The sequence below is a fragment of the Tasmannia lanceolata genome, unplaced genomic scaffold (genome assembly GCF_043159265.1).
Source record: "Tasmannia lanceolata isolate RefF3 unplaced genomic scaffold, GAP_Taslan_0.1 ptg000003l, whole genome shotgun sequence".
Lineage (NCBI taxonomy): Eukaryota > Viridiplantae > Streptophyta > Magnoliopsida > Canellales > Winteraceae > Tasmannia > Tasmannia lanceolata.
In genome coordinates, this window is record NW_027518680.1 from 3,749,009 (window position 1) to 3,761,096 (window position 12,088).

The 12,088-nt window shown below is 39.5% G+C and overlaps 1 protein-coding gene across 1 annotated transcript; it reads right to left on the reverse strand.

Moving 5' to 3' along the window:
- Nucleotides 1-7,615: 7,615 nt before the first annotated feature.
- On the reverse strand, nucleotides 7,616-11,410 carry LOC143860228 (lipase (DUF620)). Its single transcript, XM_077370792.1, has 3 exons — nucleotides 11,005-11,410; nucleotides 9,977-10,318; nucleotides 7,616-8,811 (listed from the first exon to the last, which is right to left on the reverse strand). The coding sequence occupies exons 1-3, from the start codon at nucleotides 11,206-11,208 to the stop codon at nucleotides 8,278-8,280; spliced, it is 1,080 nt and encodes a 359-aa protein (XP_077226907.1). The 5' UTR covers nucleotides 11,209-11,410; the 3' UTR covers nucleotides 7,616-8,277.
- Between the last annotated feature and the right edge of the window lie 678 nt (nucleotides 11,411-12,088).

The following is a 12,088-nucleotide window of genomic DNA, read 5'->3' on the forward strand; positions in this document are numbered from 1 at the left end:
TAGACAGATGATGATAATACACCATAGCATTGTAAAGAGGATGATGACAATAACAAATGCCTAACAAAACTATAACAAATCCCTAACAAATAAACAAGATGATGACAATACACCATAGCATTATAAGGAACATGTTAAACCTATGCAAATGTATCAAAATGGACCTACCAGAGAAGCTTAGGTTTCATAGCCACAGAAAATAAAGAGATCCAATAAAATTTAGATGTTCTGAAGGGGAGTTTCACTGGTCTGCAATGGAATTTCAATGAAGTTTTACAATAGGTAATGGAGTTTCATCAGTTGGCTTGGAGAAGAAGAAGGTAAAAAGGTAGAAATGTTAGGTGAAATGCATTGGGATCCGTTTCTTACTTTCTTGGAGGGAAAAGTAACTCAAGGGCATTTTTGTCTTAAAACATGCCTTGAGATGCGTTTCACCCATTTTTAAGAATTTAGCCAACTCAACCTTTTTTTGAGATTTTCAGCTAAAAATCACATTCTTTCGAGAATTTGCCGGGTTACCCGCGGGTATACCCGTACCCGGCCGGGTGGGTTCCCGGTTCATGAAAGGCTACTCGTACCCGCGCTAGTATTTCTTACCTGTACCCGCCAGTACCCATACCCGCACGGGTTGTACCCGTACTCACGCGGGTTACCCGTTTGCCAGGTCTAACAGTCCATTTTGAAAAATACGAGATGAATTTATCACTGCCCTTCTAGAAACTGTGTTCAATTATATAAATACGCTTGGCTTTTGACTTGATGGTTGGGAAGACCTATTGTTTCTTCATGAGAAAGAGTTTTTATATGGTGTAAACCCATATACTCCATCATTTTTCAAAAAGTATTGTACGGGTCACACCATAGGATGATCCAAACCGTCCATTAGATGGGCCACAATGCAAATAGGTTATGCCTAAAAAATCATTTCCATAGGGTGATCCTAGCCTTCCAATCCATAGAGAAAATTCGGATTATGGAAACCTCTATAGATTGAAGGGCGAGGATTAGCCTATGGAAAACATACTCAAAACTTCAAACAACATTTCATGTTCTGTATTTTTGTTTGGATAAAAATTGTCCATTCTCTCGAGTTTCTTTCTACTTTCTCTTGATCCCTAACTCTAAGCGCTAACTATGTACAATATAAGTAGGACTTATGACACTTTGATGGATGGTCCCACTTGACTCAAAATAGCTTGTGACTCGGACTCAGAAACTAAGATCCGAAAATCACTCCAAAAAGGATAATGGATCTAATGAAATACTATTAGAATGTATGAACCACTATTTATACCTTGAAACCAATATTTATACCTCGGAACCACTAAATAGTGGTAAATAGTGGTTCCGAGGTATAAATATCGGTTCTCACTGTATAATTAGTGGTTCTGAGTGTTTAAACCACTATGTATACACTCATTCTCACTTTTTATAGTGGTTTTGACTGTAATTGTGGTTCCCATGAATCTTAAAACCACAATTAGTGCTTGGAAGGATTTAATTGTTGTTTCTTTCATCTAAATGTAATTCTGAGTGTTTAAACCAATGTTTATAAATTCATGACAACTTTGAGACCAAATGAAATACTATTAGAATGTATGAACCAATATTTATACCCCGGAACCACTATTTATACCTCGGAACCACTACGTAGTGGTAAATAGTGGTTCCTAGGTATAATTAGTGGTTCTGAGTGTTTAAAACCCTATAAATACACTCATTCTCACTTTTTATAGAAAAATTTCAATCTCACAATTAAACTCTCGGAACAAGTATTAGGCCATTTAAACTATCAACCACCATAAGATCTGAGTATTTAGACAAATATTTAACCCATTGTTTATAAATTCATTGCAACTTTGACAACCAATGAAATACTAGTAGAATGTGTGAACCATTATTTATACCTTAGAACCACTATTTATACCCCATTGTTTATAAATTCATTGCAACTTTGACAACCAATGAAATACCAGTGGAATGTGTGAACTATTATTTATACCTTAGAACCACTATTTATACCTTAGAACGACTATATAGTGGTTCCTAGGTATAATTAGTGGTTCTGAGTGTTTAATCCCCTATTTATACACTGATTCTCACTTTTTATAGTGGTTTTGGCTGCATAACCTTTTATTCTTACTATTTATACTCTCGAAACAACTATATAGTGGTTCAGAGGTCTACATGGTGGTTAAGACGGTATAAATAGATTACGTAAGTATTTAAATAGTGGTTTTGATCTTCTACCTAGGGTCCTGATTGTATTTCCACATTCAGAACCACTATTCAAACCATTGGAACCACTATTTAGTGGTTGAGAGGACTAAATACTTGTTCCCATATATCAACAGTGGTTCCGAGAATAAAATATTGCTTCACACATTTAAATAGTGGTTCTGATTGTATAGACATGAGTTTCATTCGGGTTTACTTTAAATAGAAACATAGAGGATAATAGAGAGATAGAGAGATGATGACAATACACCATAGCATTGTAAAGAGGATGATGACAATAACAAATGCCTAACAAAACCATAACAAATCCCTAACAAATAAACAAGATGATGACAATACACTATAGCATTATAAGGAACATGTTAAATCTATGCAAATGTATCAAAATGGACCTACCAGAGAAGCTTAGGTTTCATAGCCAAAGAAAATAAAGAGATCCAATAAAATCTAGATGTTCTGAAGGGGAGTTTCACTGGTTTGCAATGGAATTTCAATGGAGTTTTGCAACAAGCAATGGAGTTTCATCAGTTGGCTTGGAGAAGAAGAAGGTAAAAAGGTATAAATGTTACGTGAAATGCATTGGGATCCGTTTCTTACTTTCTTGGAGGGAAAAGCAACTCAATGGCATTTTTGTCTTAAAACATGCCTTGGGATGCGTTTCACCCATTTTTGAGAATTTAGCCAACTCAACCTTTTTTTTGAGATTTTCAGCTAAAAATCACATTTTTTCCAGAATTTTCCCTAAATTTTATAAATCTTTTCTATTATGGCTCTGGGTTTTCTATTTCATATATATATATATATGACATGTGACTATGTGAGCAGTCTTTAGAAATCAAACGAAATCATCCCAGAAATTGTGTCTTTGCACCCAAACGAGGAGGGTCAAGAGGCTAATCTTACCTCTAAAAATTATTTTTAGTTCATTTCCTATCCATTGTAGGATCCAGTAGATGAATGTTTTTGGTCACTGAACAGCTAGACCCACTTGTACTACTGTTGCAAGTAGTTTTAAAATAAAGAGGCTGGTTCACCCCGTCACGAATAGCCTGAAATCAGCCCATCACTTTTCCATGAATGACATAGATTAAAAAAATCTGTTTTTCAGTTGTGTACTAATCTCATCCATTCACAGAAAAGTGAACGGGCTGATTTTGAGCTACACAGGGAAGTACAAGTAGAGGCACTTGCTCAATGATCCAAACATTTTATTTTCTAGACCTAGCTATGGATGGGTAACAAAATCCACACTCAATGGACTATTTTAACCATATAATTCTATAATTTGTGCCCATCAAATAAATGATGAGAAGATAAAAAAAGCAGTGGCCGGCATTCATAAAAAAAATCCCCTAGAAGGGGGTCAGAATATTCCAATGGGGTTGGATTTTCTTCCATTGCCCATCCACAGTTGCTGTCAAACAACCAATTACTCCATAAGCTTAAGCAGTTGGCGATGGCATTATTTAATCTTTTATGCTTTAACACTCCTCCCTCACGTGTGGCCCCACTTTTTAGGGTTAACCTATACGTGGCACATGTGGCCGGGTTGGCCATTTCATGTTAATTTTTCTAATGTCAAGGAGTTTTGAACCCACGACCTTTACTCTGATACCATGTCAAACAACCAATTACGCCAAAAGCTTAAGCCATTGGAGATGGCATTGTTTGATCTTTTATGCTTTAACAGTGGCGTCTAAGAGATAATTTGTATGGATCATTGAGTAAAAAGTTCCATTTGCACTTTTGCACCTTCATTTTTATTTAGAAAACATGCACATTTTATCTTATAAGAACATAGTAACCTATTGTAAGTTCAAAACTGATAATCTGGCAGCAATTAACGTTGTTGGTTTGTTCCAAGAATGATTTACAATCGAAACTCAAAAACCAAAACAAACCTAATTCATTACTAAACAAATATGAACACACTCAATACTTTTTTTTTGAACTAATAAAGATTTATTAAAAGAAAATCACAGAAACGAGAAAGTCGAAGCTTCTAGAAGTACGAGGGAGAAGAAGATAAAACATAGGGGTGCAACTTTGGGCTCGACTTCTAGAAATACAAGGAAGCAGAAGAAAAAACATAGGGGTGCAACTTGGGTCAGGTCGGTTGAGCTTTTGCCAAAAAATGAACCGGAATCAATCCAAACCCGACCCGATTTTAAGGTAAAAGCTCAATCCGAATTCCTAAAAATAGACCCGAGGTGCACCCCTAAAAAAACAAGACCAATCCTACATTAACATATCTCCCCCCACAACGGAGGGAGAAAGTTAAAAATCTTTAAGGCCGTACGGGATGCCCCCTCCCGGGCTAAGCAATCCGCGTCTCCATTCGTCTATCGTGAATGTCCTTCAAACATTTCAAAGATTTCCTCTATGAACTCTGAAAATCTCAAAGGATGGGTAGATCTCCCATCTAGCCACCTGATTACGCTGGGGGAATCCCCTTCCACCTCTAGATTATTTAGCTCTCTAACCATCAGCAGTCTAATACTTTGCGGCACAGATCTGACTTCAGCCTCGTCTAAATCGTTGATACCGATTGGACTAGAAAACGACAACCCTGTGTGACCTTTGTCCCAAAGGAGCCCTCCAATTCCAGTCGGGCTTGGGGGTACCCAAGCTGGAGCCAGCAAAGCTAACTTTTAGGGGGGGGGGGTTGCCCAAGCTGGAGCCAGCAAAGCTAACTTTTAGGGTGGGGTGAGGGATGGATGTTTTTTCTGGGAGCAAATTTCCTTCCAACAACATTTAATATCCGAGGCAGTATATGCTGAAACTAGGGATTTTGGCAATGACTAAGGATGTCATCCTTGAAAAAGAAAAGGGAGCATTGAAGACTACTTTTTTAAATGTACGAGCATTTCTCGACAGATTTTTTGGATGGATCAAAGATTTATGACTGCCATTTTTTATATCTTTCATGTATGTGAGAGTCTCAAATATCCATTTTCAAAGGAAAGAGCCCTAATTTGTAACTATAGGTATGATGTTGGATAGAGATTGTTAATGGTGAAAGCTGGCCACATATATAGATGCTTGCTAAAGAGATTTAGATTGGCTCTCAAAAGTGGTCCTGACATGGCACCTAAAGATGTCATGCGCTCACAAAAAACCTGTCGGAAAGCAGGGCCGGAGTTTGACTCCCGGGTCTCTCCGATGCTTAAGCCAGATGAGGCAATATAGTATGAATTGAGCTGCGTAAGGAAGAGAAATGAGAGTGACTTAAGAGATTATGTGATATGTATCTGGAAGTTTGGTCCCCCTTTTGTAGACTCTTCCCAGGCAGTTTAGGAAAGCTGGCTTTTGCGGTATTGTCTGAGGTTGGGCGAGTTCTCTGGAATCTCGGTTTCAAGTTTATCTCACAGTTGAGGTTGGTTTTTTTGATTTCTCGAAGAGGTTGTGAAATTACCCTTTCCCTTAACCACCCTTTGAATCTCCTTGAGCCACGTGTCGGTTTTCAATTGGATGTTGGATTTTACCCCAACATAGACTAATTGAGGCATTTTTATCCAAGTACAAAGTGTAGGAAACCGAGAAATATCATCTCAAATAGGATCAAACAAGATGTACGACTAACACGAAGAAAGGATGCTAGAAACAAATAGCCACATAGCAAGAACAAAGAATTTACGTGGATCACGCACATTAGTCTGTCAAGCTACTGAATAATGCTAGAATACAAGACAACTTCACAACACAAATGTCGATATGAACGAAGGATAGCGAGTCCATCTAAGTATGAATTGACCCCCGGCTCGAACAAATCGAGAAAAACTTTGGAATTATTTTTATATTCAGAGGTAAAATTCTCGACCTGTCGTATGATGATTCTCCAATCACAATTTCGCTACTTCAGGATAGCTCCCTTGCATCAACAGATGATAGCTCCCCTGCATCAAAGGTCCCAATCCCTATACACGTGTATGGTGGAGATGGGTTAGCCATGGCGCCAATTTACGCAAGCTATAGCAGCATTTTCTTGCTAACTATGATGTATGGGAAGACTTGAGACTTACCAAGTGAAATTACAAGCCTAATAAGGAGCTTTCTTCCATTTTCTGGCCCCATGAGAACCCCTGGACTTGCCCACACCAACTAAATGCTTTTGGCCACATAAGAAAACCTCCCTCTCACACAAGAAATATAGGAACTTAATAGTAAAGAGGAAAAAATACACTGATATAAACTCCAAGTCAAGCGGTCAAAATCTGTCAAAAATCAGCATCATTTCAATTTTTTTCCTTGACTCAAAGGAGTGCAGTCGTGCAGATACCTTTTATGAACGTGGGTTCCTCCCATGTGATGTCTTTTTCCGTGTCAGATTCAAATAAATACACAGAATCCATATCTGATTCTCTTTAAACCTTTCCACTGAATGTGGTCCATATAGGGGTGTCAATTTTGGCTCGGGCTCGGAGGCTCGCTCGAGCTCGGCTCGAATCCTTAACGAGCCGAGCCGGCTCGTTAAGCTTAACGAGCCGAGCCCGAGTTAGGCCAGGCTCGGCTCGGCTTGTTAAAGCTCGTAAAGTCAACATAATATGCAAAAGCAAAAATAACGTACGGATGGTAGGTGAGGGTAGGTATGTTCTGTCAACATCACCCAAATCAAACGGTTCAAAATTAAATTTTTTTCGTAATTGTCATAATTTTTATCATTTTTTGGTATTTATTTATTAATTGTCATAACATAGTACCTGTTCTTCGTAATTTTTCATTTCAAACTATATAAATCAGCTATTTTACATTTCAAACTAATGATTACTTTTTTTTGACTTTTGCCTTTGCTACCACCATTTGCCATATGCGAAACTCGATAAACCCAAGCTCGTGAGCCGCTCGCGAGCCTGCCCGAGCCTAGTATTTGAGCTTAACGAGCCGAGCCGAGCCTGGCCAAGCTCGGCTCGGCTCGGCTCGTTTACACCCCTAGGTCCATACGTAGGCATAGGCTGCAAATGAACCGAGCCGGCTCACGAACATGTTTGGATTCGAGTAGTTAAAAGCTCGGCTCGGACTCGTTCGTTTACTAAAACAACACGAACTTAGCCCAAAAATTAGGCTTGCCAAATAAACGAGCCGAACTTGAGCTTTGTATAGTTCGGCTGGGAAAAGCCCGCGAGCTTTTTAGGCACGGTTCATAAACGAGCCGAGCCGATACACCGAAAGCTCAAAAATAGAAGAAGGAAAATGATATGAACCAAACATAGTCAAAAGGTTAATACATTTCTCAAAAAGCTCCCACGAGTGGATTAAAGAAGAAAAGACAGCTGGGTTTGTGCAAATATCAAAATAAGGTTGTGCTCATAACATTTCCAAAAACTTAATATCCAAACACTCCACAGAGACATGAAAAGACCCAACAAAACCCAAGATCAAGAGAAAATAAATGCCTAAAAATTGGCTCTGTTATTCATGAAGGAAAAGAACACAAGCATACACATCTATAGAACTTCAAAGTTCAAACTGTTACAGTCCAATGTCATGGATCTTATGAATCTTCTTGTGGCTTGCATGAGGACCTATACGATATGTCATAAGGTTTTAAACATACAACACATTACATCAAAAGCTTCTTGGTTAGCTACTATGGCCTTATTGCATATATACAACTTCAGTGCATTGCCTCTTCCAACTGCACTTCTTATACAACTAGTAGAACTATTTCAAGATGTCAAAAAAATGAGCAAAAGGGTGTGTTTCTACTAATGGGCTGTTAGAAATATATCAGATTGATTGAGATCTGACCATTGGATTATCATAGTATCAGATTAGGCAGCTAAACTAGATTTAGTATATATTTAGGTTAGATTAAGATTTCTATCCCTCTGGCCATTAAAAAGAAAAGATTTATATCCCTATGATAAGCATAATTGAGAAGAATGATTAGGACAATCATAGTGTTAGCATAATCGTAGGGATAGAAATCCAAATCTAACCTAAATACTAAATCTAGTTTAGCTGCCTAATCTGATATCCTTATAATCCAATGGTCAGACTCAATGGATTTGAAATATTCTAACATGGGCATCACTGAATTCAGATTGTCAGTGAAGTAAATGGTGATTTAGGAACAAGCTCATCGGAACAATCCCGACGAACCTCTTCAGGGGGGATGAAGCAATCCACAGAGAGGCCGGGCACATTGAAGACAACATCATCGATCGTCCAAGTCTCCTCCATCCGGGTTATAAGTTGGTGCACCTTCACCCCATCTCCGAATCTAGCTAAGTGTACCGTGGATTGCCCCGAGTGGGCGATCATCACACCATCAACGGCCCGATAATCTTCTATTCTCGATCTGATTGTGGTCTCCCAATATGTGGGGTGGGTCCCCGGAGATTGAATTCGCGTCAAATGAGAATCCTCTAAGTACACTAGCAGGCCACTTTTCTGGCTAAAGTATCCCACCATAACATCTTTGATGATTTCCGCTGTGTTATCGCTCCGGTCAGCTAGAACCGAATGTTCAGCTGCTAATTTCAGAGCGAAACAATCTTCCACTAGAATGTGTTTCTCTCCTATATATTGTGCAGGGGAAAACACAGCTGCCACTGTTACAGGGTCTAGTCCCTAAATCAATAATTAGATGTTAAACACACTAAATAAACCTTGTAGAGAACAGTGAGTCATGCTTAAACATTACTGAATCTGAAACCATATAAAAAATATACACAAACAAAGAGTATGGAATTGGAAATTTTTGGTACCAAGAGAGCTCAATAAGACAATCACATGATAAATATTAGGGCTGCAACTCGAGCCGGGTTTTACCCGACCCGCATCGACCAGACCCGAAAATAGCCTGGATTGGGTTCAGGTTTCATGGGTTTCGGGTCGAGCCGGGTTGAGCATTCAAAAGCCCGCATGAATCTCGGGTCGAGCCGGTTTGAAGGGGCCCGATCCGACCCGACCCGAGTTACATAAGTTATAGTATGTACATTTTTTTCTATTGTTAGTTAAAAGTTAAAAGTGAAAACCCACGCACCCACTGTTATTGTATGTGAGTGTAATTTCTACTTCTATGAGTTGAGTTGATTCAAGTGTTTGATTCAGCATTATTTGATTGTAATTACAACATTGTTTGATTACAGCATTGTTTGATTCAAGTGTAATGTGAGTGTAATTACATCATTGTTTGATTCAAGTGTAATTTCTGCTTCTATGAGTTGAGTTGCCTTGCCAAACAAGAATTTTCCTTAAAAAATTGCGTCAACGTGAAAAAACCCCACCCGACCCGACCCGACCCGAGATTTATCATGGGTAGGGCTGGGTTTGGGAATCGTGGGTTTTCCGAAAAAAAACCCAACCCAACCCGACCCGAGATATTTCTTGGGTAGGGTTGGGTTTTCCAAAACCCGACCCGCCCGACCCGAGTTGCAGCCCTAATAAATATCAAAAGATCTGAATTTTGGAAACCAAAGGAACAAGAGTATTGACAAGAAATATTTATTCTGAAAACAAGAGTAAGATTTAGATTATTTGAATAACTAGATATGGGATTTTTATAAGCTTCCTAGTATTAGCAAAATAGCTAAAAATATTGCAAACTAGAAATTAAATATTAAATAATAAAATAATTTAAATTTATTAATTGTTTTTTTATCCACAATCAAAATGTCATGAGGTGCTGCTAGTTTGCCTAATAAAAGCAATTTATTCTTTAACAAAAAAAAAAACATAAGCAATACATTTCAAAAAAAAGTAACAATATAAGCAGTACACTCCATGAACTTGCCTGAAGAGCGCGACGGAGGGGTCGGACCCCACCTCTAGCGGCGTGAGCGCCGAGCCACGGTGTGTGGCGCCATGCCACTTTTCCGTCGCTTCCAGCTACAACCTTTTGGCCCGAAACGACCAGTTCCATAAGCCACATATCGGGCGCCATCTGCCACATAACGAAGCACCCCTTCTGCTCCGGCGAGCCACCACCGCCGCCCGCGGAGGTATGGCCTGCCACCTCCCCGGTCGTCATCCTCACCTTCCCCGTCGCATATACGCTCTTCACCTTCCCCTCCATTTTCAGGCAACCCGTGGCCGCCCTGAATTGTTGTATAATGTACTCTCCCGACGATGCCACCTACATGTTTGTATTTATGTCTGTGTCAAAATTCAAAGCTTATACACCTGAATATTGGAGGATAACCTGTTTTTTTTTTTAGACCAAGAAATAGCTGCACCTCCAAACATAAACACAGAAATTACATATGTACTCCAACAGTGAAGTCCAATGCAGGCGGCGGTACAATTAACGGCCCGGCCACTGTGTAGATATTGTCTGTTTCTAGGTCGCAACCCTCCCCCGTTTTAAAAGGCGTCTGGCAGAGGGAAAGTGGGGGTCGACATATAGAGCCCAGACTCTCCCTTTCCGATGTGGGATTCTACAATCCACCCCTCTTAGGGCCAAATGTCCATGCCACACCGTAATGAGGGAGGCATGGCTCTGATACCATTCTGTAACGCCCCGGCTACTCTAGATATTGTCCGTTTTGGTTTTAAAACGCGTCTACAGAGGGAAAGTGGGGGTCTGCATATATACAGGCCAGTGACTGACTCTCGCTTTCTTATGTGGGATTCTAGAGTACCACTCTTGATATTTGATCCAATCTTGCTATTGGATCAAATATCAAGTGTTGTAACACCTGCATTGGACTTCAAGTTCAGCACCATAATAAAAACTCAACCAATCCAGTAGTGTACCTATCGACATCTTTATCACACCTGCAAAATCCAGTAACCATTCGAAAAATAGAAGAAACTACTTACACAAGAAGGTTGATTTGGATGGACAGAAATGGGAGAGAGAGGGCAACCCAAAACGCCTAACAGGATCTTGATGTCGGATTTCTTATGGAAGATGAGTGGGAACTGGTTTTTGAGCCAGTTACGCCATGAATTTTGTTTCTTGGATCTATTTCTTGACTCTTCTTCGTTTATGGGTTCTTCTGAGAGAGGGGCAAGACGACCCATTTGGGTTTTTTTTTTTTTCTGTTTCTGTTGTTGGTTTGGCACTGAATTTTTTACATGTATTTGGATGGATTCGGTCTATTTAGAGTGGAAACGAGAAGGGGCTTTTAAGGCAGGTTACAGGTAAGATCAGTGGGAGAAAGGTCCAAATCTTTGTAATAATGGCTTTTCTGGTGTTTGGTAAAAATGGAAACCCTTGGAGTGCTTTCCGGGACAAGGAACGTGAAAATGGTGGGCTTAGTTGTTTGGACTTACAAGTTACAAGTCGTCCAAAAGTAAAATGGGAGAAGTTAAGAAATGGGTTTCGAAACTGACATTCGCATCCCCCTCTGTTTTGGTAAATGCAGCCAGGGGTTTTCTGATTTGTTTTTACATTTTTACCAAGGAGCCGCATTGGCCAATGGGAAAAGGATGTAATAAATGAGGAGTAATCTGCTGTCAGCAATAATATATCCTATTTTACTTGAGGAGTTCTAAACTGAAGGGCGTCCTTGAAAAAAAAAAAAGGGGATGAAAGGGCACCCCCATTTGTTGTAAATCATCATAGTGCATTTATGAAAAGTCCAAGAACATTACCTTTGTATACCCACAAGATTTAGATTTGGATCTGGATCAAATACTCAAAGTTCCAGCTACAACAGTGGAAAAAGATCTGATTTTCAAATCTGTAATGCCAGGCATTATTTGGAAATCCAAATTTGTGGCAAGTACCTTCTCTCTCGCTCCCTGACCTCCCTCCTGACCTCATTCCTAACATGAGCATGAAGATGATTGATGTATTTTGTATCCAAATCCAAATATAAAAACATAAGGTATCCAAACGGGGCCTAAATGCACTTTTTGTGATTTAGAACCAATGGGGGCGCCCTTCCGTTTAGAACTT

What these genes read in the sequence shown, in the direction of transcription:
- LOC143860228 (XM_077370792.1), bottom strand. Translation starts at nt 11,208, where the DNA reads ATGGGTCGTCTTGCCCCTCTCTCAGAAGAACCCATAAACGAAGAAGAG. An exon ending in ATCCAAATCAACCTTCTTGT is followed by an intron (nt 10,319 to 11,004) that starts GTAAGTAGTTTC and finishes ACAAACATGTAG; the next exon opens with GTGGCATCGTCGGGAGAGTA. An exon ending in CCCTCCGTCGCGCTCTTCAG is followed by an intron (nt 8,812 to 9,976) that starts GCAAGTTCATGG and finishes TTATTGATTTAG; the next exon opens with GGACTAGACCCTGTAACAGT.